The 8,171-nt window shown below is 55.0% G+C and overlaps 1 protein-coding gene across 1 annotated transcript in view; it reads left to right on the top strand.

The window, feature by feature from the left end:
• The first annotated feature begins 764 nt into the window (after positions 1-764).
• PFKFB3 (6-phosphofructo-2-kinase/fructose-2,6-biphosphatase 3) overlaps positions 765-8,171 on the top strand; it is a 43,261-nt gene continuing 35,854 nt past the window's right edge. Inside the window, exon 1 of the mRNA XM_056340427.1 lies at positions 765-897. Coding sequence (XP_056196402.1) covers positions 882-897 — 16 coding nt within the window. The 5' untranslated portion in view covers positions 765-881. The remainder of the gene's footprint in view (positions 898-8,171) is intronic.

Here is an 8,171-nt window from a genome sequence, read left to right as displayed (position 1 = left end):
TAGCTTAAGGAGTTTCCCTTGAACTAGCACCAAGCCAGTGCCTTTTTCTTCCTCCAAGGAGGAAGTAAAGAACGGCAGTAAAAATAAACAACTCTCCCAGGTGATAATGCTCCACCTACACCTCCTGCTGCAACCTGAGCTGCAGGTTGAATGGTAGAGATTAAGGCACACAGACCTGATTACACTGCAAAACTCTGGGCTCTGCTCAAAGCTCATCCCAGCCCCACGCTGGCTGTCCCTGCTGCGCTCCCAGGAGACAGGGAGGTGTGCATCCTCAGCATGGGGGTTAGCACAGCAGGATCTGAACCTCCAGGTGCCTTGGCCTTGGATGGTCCAGCCTGTGCAAGGGCAGACGCTGGGCAGGGGGATCTGAGTTTCTAGCTCCCTGGTGCTGGAAGCAGTTGTGTTTTCCCAGCTTGGCCCAGTACCACCGCAAAGAAGATGGGATCGGTGCTCTGCTGAGCTCGGAAGATCGGCAGTGATGCGGGAGGCCAAAACCCCATCATCCCACCCACAGCCATTCCAAAAAACCCACCACAAACCAAACCAAACAACCAGTTCCCACTGCCTTCCACCCCTTCCTACGCCCATCTTTGTCCTGTCCCTGTCACCTCCCTCCTAGCCCTGCTGTCTCCGGGAAACGAAGGGTTAAAACCTCCGAAATTGCAAGAACTCCCTCCTTTCTGCAGTGCCTGCCTCCGAATGACGCGGGTTTCTGCCGGGCTGTGCCCAAATATGTCCGTTTCCTTCTAAAAGGAGGAGGAGGAGGAGGAAGGGAGAAAACAGAAAAGAAAGAAGAAACACAAGAGATATAAGTGAGGGGGAAGCAGCGGGCACCGCGGCACCCGGCGCCCCAGCGCAGCCCCGCCCCCCCCCGCCCCATGCCGTTCCGCAAAGGTAGGGGCTGGGGGGCGGGGGGGGGGGGCTGGGGGGGGGCAGCACCCCGGGGGTGCGGGGGGCACCCGGGAGAGCAAGGCTGGGGGCCGTGCCCCGGGCGGTGCCTCCCGGCAGGGCTGGGGGAGGGAGCTGTGCCCGGCTTCGCTGCGCTGCTGGCTGTCGGGGGAGGATGGGGGGCACCCCCATGCTGGGCTGTCGGGGGACGATGGGGGGCACCCCCATGCTGGAATGACACGGAGAGGGGGAGCGGAGAAATGCAGCTGTAAATGGCAGCTGTCCCCCCTCTGCTTTCCCTTGGCTGTGGGTTTTTTCGTCCCTCCCTGCTCGGGGGTGGGTAAGGGGCTCTGGGTGGTGCAAGGGCTGAGGGTGGGAAGGAAGTGGGGTGTTTCTGGGTGGGGGGGGTGCTGCTGGGGATTGTTTGGGGAGATGCAGGCTGAGAACTGGCAACCTGCCTGCATCTGTGGTGGCCCTTGGGAGATGCTCAGCTGGAGGAGCTGTGCCTTTGGGAGCCTGGGAGGAGAGACCCGTCAGGGAAACAGCTTTTGAGAGGGTTAGCACACCTGGGCAACCCTCTTTCATGCCATGGTGCTCTCTGATCTGCACCCCAAACCATCTCTTCCCAAAAATTCCATCCCAGCAGCTGGCAGAAATCCCTCCTGGCCATCCCCTGGCTTGGCAGCGAGGACCCAGCTATGAGACCTAAAGCCCCGATGGCTGCTCCTGTGTTACCGCACAGGGGTAATGGATGAGTTTTCCATCCTCTCTGGGCTGCTGCAAAGCAGAGGCCCTTAATGTCACCTCCTCTTCATCCCAAGGGGGTGTCATAGTGCAGGCATGGCGGGGCACAAACGAGAATGCTCATGGTGGCTCCTTCTCCTCACAGGTCTTTTGGGAGGAGAAGCATAGGGGAAAAAGTCTTCTCCAAGAGCCACAAAAGCTAGGGGAGGCAGGGTTAAGCTGGGATGTGAAAGGACATGGGGAGAAGATGCTGCTCAGCATCTAACCCAGGTGCTTTGCCAAAGCAGACCTGGACCAGTGGGCAGCTGGTGCCGTGCCAGGGGCAGGCAGCACTGGGGCAGGGCCAGAGGGTACCACTGTGGAAGTGTTACACACTGAGGCTGGCAAGGCATGAAAGTGCAACAGGGAGGGAATGAAAATTTGGGAGAGAGAGGTTGATTTGTTTTTTTCACCTCTCCCTGCTCTGGGGAGGATGTTTTGGGTGTGCGGCAGTTTGCCCGCAGTGATGTTCACAGAGCTCATGATCTCAGGCATGGAGATTTATGTTGCCTTTTAAGGTTCAGTGAAGCATGATGTGGTTCACACCCTCGCATCTTGACAGTGCAGCAGACTTCAGGTCTTGACTTAATTTTAGGTGATAAGCAGATTTGTTTAGAGCAGAAGGAGTGATGCCGGGGGGTGGGTGGTTTGGAGGAAAGGAGAACGCGTCAGGCTCTAAAAGCACTGAGCCCTTGGGGGTGGGCACGGAGAGCCAGGGGGAGCTTCCCATGCTGGAAGGCAGCTCGAGTGGCTCTGCTGCAGCCTCAGCAGGGATCCCAGTGATAGAAATGACAGGCAGGTCTCCAGCACATGGGGACACACAGTGGGTTTGCAGCAGTAATGAGGATGCATTTCCACGTGGTCCTGCCCAGCACACCTGAATTGGGGAGGACACATTTGTTGGGGCACCGTGCTTGCGGTCGCCACTAGATACTTGGGGCACAGCTAACCTGCCAGTCCTTGGGACCTCGCTATGAGCAATCCAGTTCTGCAACCTTTGTGTCACCCTCGCAGCCACAGCTTGTCTACAAACTTCCTCTAGAGGTCAACCTTGAAATGCCAGAGCAGCTGCCAGCAGCTCCTTGCATCAACTTGCAACTCCACCTTGGGAAAATCCGATGTGACAGAGAGGCCAGTGTGGATGGATTTTGCCCTTTGCCTGTGCATGTGCATGCTCAGCTCATAGTGGAGACCCCCCAAGGACCCCTTCTTCTTGCAGATGGAGATCATAAGACTCAGACTAGAACAAACCTGCATGCGTTTGGCCATGACAATACTTGCAGAGGCTGTCTGTAAGACCTGGCTGCAGTCTGTAACACCAGATAAGAGCATTGCATTGGGCTGGTGGGACCCCTTGTCACCAGGCCTGCCTAGACCACTGCTCGGTGGCTGCAGCTGGGCTGCCTGGGCTTCCGATGGGCACAACTACAAACCATCAGGCAGGAGGGTTGTGCAGAGCACGGCCTTCTGTCTGCCCTTCCAAAGCTTCCCAGAGCAAGCCATGCACATCCTTAGTTTGCAGGAGTCAGGCATGAAGACATTTTCCCTGTAGTTCAACCTGGTGCATAAAAATCCTTGCTGAATTTTGCTTGACCTTGTCCTCGGCCTGGCTGGAATTGGGATACATGCCTGGTCCTTCCAGAGGAAAAGGGGAACTCCAGCCAGCTCAGCAAGGAGGCTGAGCCTCTCCTGTGGAAGCCTTTTGGGAACAGCCTCTCCCCCCAGGGCTTGCTCACTGCCACCCAGATCCAGGGTGCAAAGAAGAGGCTCTGCCCAGGTAGCCTGAGGCACAGGGAGACTTTGAGGTGTGAGTTTGGGAGGCCCTAAGCTGTCTTTGCACACCCCTGAGTGTGTAAACGGAGTATCCTGCAGAGTAAAATGTTAACTCGACCCCTAGCTCTGCTGGTTTCTCACTGCTTGCAGCTTTGGCACCACTTGCCTGGGTCTTCCGGGCAAGACTGTGCTAAATCCTCGTTGCCTTGGCTCTGTCCTGCCTCCTTTCTCTCTGGGCACTGTAACCAGTGGCATTGCCCCAGGATCTGCACTTCATGTCTGTACAACAGTTGCCACTTAGCCGACCTTAAGGGCATTTGGCAGTTTCAGACGTTAAAGAACGGTATTTCTAGCAGGAATGCTCAAGGACAGCTAGAAGGAATGAGCTGAGGGCAGGAATTAATTTCTTACCAGCATCGCTGCATCAGCTGGGAGCACTGGAGAAAGCCCTGATCCCCAAGCACTGCCATTGCCCTGCAAAGCCCTGTCTGTGGCTGCAGCTCTGCTGGCAGGAGGTGGTGGGAGCTCTCACCTAAAATGCCCTTTGCCCCGCCTGAAAAATTATTTAATTACTGCAGCTGACGCGAGGAGGCCTGGGAGCGTGCAGGTGATAAGCAGCCAGGATATTGCCAGCGAGTGGGACGTTTGTCATTTGTCAAAGGACAAATGAAATCCCCAGTGGTGTGGCTGGCTGGGAAGGAGCTGGAGATAAGCCTGGAAGCCAGTGAGCACAGATCAAACGCATGATGCTGGGAGCAACTGGCTTCCCAGGCTATTGGTACAACCATTAATTAGCAAGTTGGCAAGGGCATGGCAGATGCGTGGTGCAAGGTGCTTCCCAGCTGAAAAAAAAAAGATGCATGACACCATTAATGTATTATTCATGGGCATATATAAAGGTATAGGTCGGCTTCGAGCTGTGGACGGGGGACGCACTGTGTGCTGTTTGGATCACTGGTCACCAGGGCAAGTTACTGCTGGGCTGGTGTGTGCACAGGGTCCTGCGTGGTGATGCACGGCTTGAATTGGGAGAGAAAGGGGAGTCGGGGCCCTGCTTGATGGAGGGGCAGATTCTGGAGTGGTTGGCGTTCATTCTGTCTGTTGATGGTCCTCTCTGGGACTGCCAAGGAGGATCATGCTGGTGGCTGAGGTGGATGTGGGCTGTGGTTTGGAGAGGTGATGGTGGACGCTGTGTTCCTGCCAAGGAGCTCTGCTGCCATGGACATCGGCTGTAGTTCTGCAACACCGGCACAACCCCAAGCAGAGACAGCTCGGACAGCTGTGGCCAACTGTGCTGAGCATGCTGTCTTTGCAGGATAAACAAAAAGAACTCAGAGCAAGGTGGAGATTAGAAAAGCCATGGGCATGGTGGACCAGTGCTGGGATCCTGTGCAGCATCTGGAGGAGCCGCCACAGCTTGCAGAGGCAAAAGGAGGGACGCTGGAAAAAGCACAAGCACAAGGGTCAGGGAGCTCCTGAGGGGTCTGTGGCTGAAACCTGATGTCTGTCCTTCCTCTCTGGGCTGGGAGTGGAAAAGCAAGCGGTGCCTCATGGTTGCCGCACACATGAGTTTGATTAAACATCTCTTTCCAGGCTGAGAACAATCTGGTGGGCATTCTTGCATATGTCACGTGGGATGAGGTGACTCTCACCTTCCTTAGCCCTCTGCACTGAGGTGTACAGCGCAAGCCAGATGCCCAGGTGCTCCCAAGAGGCAATGTACAGGCAGGCCCAGAGGAGGATGCTTTGACGATGGACGGGCTCAGCAGCCCCAGTGGCAGCCTCTCCCATTGCTATTGACCACAAGGAGAGCCAGACACTTGGCTCCACGGTGGCAGTATGCAGCTGAGATGAATACTACCTCAGGGCTAGCAAAGGGCTGGAGGAGCTGAGCACCCACCATGTAGAGGGGAGCAGCAGGTTTGAAAAACCATCCCTAATTTTCCCAGGGTCCTTCTTCCCCACATCACACCTACCTCCATAAGGACTGATTCACCGTCAACCAAGTTTTTCGGAGATCTTGGAGACTGTAACAGCAACGCCCAAATCCAGCCCTTGGGATGCTTGTAAGGCGCCGAGCTGCTCTACAGAAACCTCACTGTGTGTCACATCTACTGACCCCACTGCAGATGTGTTGTGTTGGATGTCCCTCACCCACCATATCCCAGCCACCATGGGGTGCTTGTCTGCATGGAGGTTTGCCATGTCCATGACACTGGGTGCAGCAGAGCACCTGGTGGACCTGCACAAAGCCCTGCTGCTGTCCACCCTCCCCTGGCTCCTCTCTGCCAGTAGCCATCAGAACAACCCCCTGTGAGCAGCTCCTGTTCAGCTGTGACAGCAGTTGTTACACAGCGGGGAGGCTGATAACAGGGGTTGTTTTGACAGAAGAAATGCCCTGGTGGGGGTGACGTGGTGGAGGTGATTTCTGCTACCCAGGACTGCAATTTCTAGTTGTGTCGTGGGAGGAGCAGGTAGACAGCCCAACCATTATAACTATATTGCTCTTTGTTAGGCCTTTTTGCTTTCTGTTTGCAGAAGTTACGATGTCTTCTGGTTTCATTCCTGCTTACTGTGATCAAGGACACCCTTGTTAGCAGAAGCAGAGGTGTCTTTCACACATCAGCAGGAAGGAAAGGGCAAGACCATGTCACATCCCAGTGTTGTTATTTCTGCTGCGTGTTCCCTTTTTTATCAAGCTTCCTTGATATCACAAGTCCTGCAGATAGTCAGATGATAACACCCTCTGATGGCAAACAATCTGCTTTTACAGAGCGATTACAGCTAAGGGAAGAGATTTGCCTTTCTGCAGCTTTTTGGTGTTAAAAGGGATAATTTTGTCACTTTGGGATGCTTGCTGGCTTGCTGGCAATGCCCTGCAAATCCACATGCTGTGTGTTTGCTGGTCATGTTCCCCACCACCCCTTGATGTTGTGATTCCTTGGCAGCCCCGGAAAACTTTTTATCCAGTGCCAAGGAGGATTTATAAGCACTGATGAGTGACGCATCTGATAGGGAGAAGCCAAGCAGGGAGCTGGCAGCTGCTGGGGCAGGGTGGAGGGGTTCTGCCTGCTGCAGCTCCCCACGGGGGCTGTCCCGGTGACGGTGACGGTGTGCGTGTCTGCTCGCAGCCACCTGCTCAAAGGGCAGCGAGGAAACATGCAGCAGAGCTGGCCCTAGCTCTCCTGGCTCACCGGCTCGTGCCTCAGTCAAACCAGCACCTTATTTTCAATGAGGACCTTTCCTGGAAGGCTGGAAAACCCTTTGTGTCCTGCTTTGCCCCTTGGTCAGCATTTCATGCCAGGGTTTTTTCCTTCTGGCTTTTGGTTTTGTTTCATTCCCTTTCGCCTCACTGCTCTCTGGAGTGAAACATGAGTAAATGACCCAAAGGAGCAGGTGTCTGTCCCCACATCACACCTGTCCCAGCACGTCCCTGCTCCCTGCAGCTCCAAGAAAATACTTGGTGAGCGTGACCTTTCCACTGTCTCTTTGACATTACACTTTCTTTAGCATTTATGACCACTCATGGAGAGCTTTTCATGGGTGTGAGGAGGAGTCACTGTGCCTGGTGGTTGTGTTCCTGTTGGTGCTCATGGGGTGGTGCACAACCAAGTGGCAAAGCCCAACACACCTCGTGGCATTAGTGCCGCGGAGGACATGCCAGGCTGTGATGGGTAGGTGGGACATCCCTCAATGCCACCAGCTGGAGGTGGAACTGCCACGTGACTCAAAAGTGTTGTAAGAGGCTTGTAAAGGGTGTGCAGCTCCCCATGGGGGAGTGCTAAGGTCCAGTGGGGGCTTTTGGGACCTGCTCTGCACCCTGATCCCTCCAGAGAAACCATCCAGTGAGGAGATATGGGTTGTTACTGCCTCTCAGACTTCCTGAGTCTGGGAATTGAAACCACATAAAGATGCGGTCGCTGATAGCATATCCTCATCTCAACCTGGGAGCAGGCAGGCATGCCTGTAACCTGCCTTCCCAGGGCCAGCAACCCACCAAGCAACCTGGGATGCTGGAAACGCCCCCCCTCAGGTGTTCTGCCTCCCTCCTGCATGGATGGAAAAGAACTCTACTGTATTTACATGGTGAACAGGCGTCATCATGACCCCAGTGCTTTCTATCCATGCCACCAGCTGAAGACCAGGTTCAGTGGCCATGTTACATTGGAAAAGCCCAGCTGGCTGGGCTTGGCTTGGGTTTGGCCCATGGAAAATGGTCCAGCCTCTCCCTAGGAAGCTCAGCATGGGCTTGGGCTTCACCCCAGCACTCAGATCACACCAACAACAACCCCCAGGCCACTTCTCCACCAGGTACCCCACCATCTCTGACATTCCCTTTGCCATCAGAAGCCCGTGCTGGCAGGCTGGCTGGCATGCTGAACCCTTCCCTAACACACCCTCAAGATGGAGAAATTCATCTCGGCATAAAATGACTCCAAAGGCTTTAAATCAGATGACCACGGGTTTTTCATGGAGGGACGTGGGAGGATTTCAAAACCAGCAGCCGGCGAGGCATGATCCCTGTTTGCCTGGTGCGTGCGTGCACACACGCAGACACAGGCATGACTGTCTTGCAGGGCACCCCGCTTGTTCTTCCCCTGCATAACCACGCTTTAAGGCTGAAAAAAAAGAAGATGGGAAGATGGGGGACAAGCTTGAGCTGGGAGTCAAGATCAAACCCACACAAGTGGTTTTAGGTTTCCCTTGTGTTTTTTCCCTGGGGG

Source organism: Falco biarmicus, chromosome 5 (genome assembly GCF_023638135.1).
Source record: "Falco biarmicus isolate bFalBia1 chromosome 5, bFalBia1.pri, whole genome shotgun sequence".
NCBI classification, from domain to species: Eukaryota; Metazoa; Chordata; class Aves; order Falconiformes; family Falconidae; genus Falco; species Falco biarmicus.
This window is presented reverse-complemented; position numbering and strand designations above follow the sequence as displayed.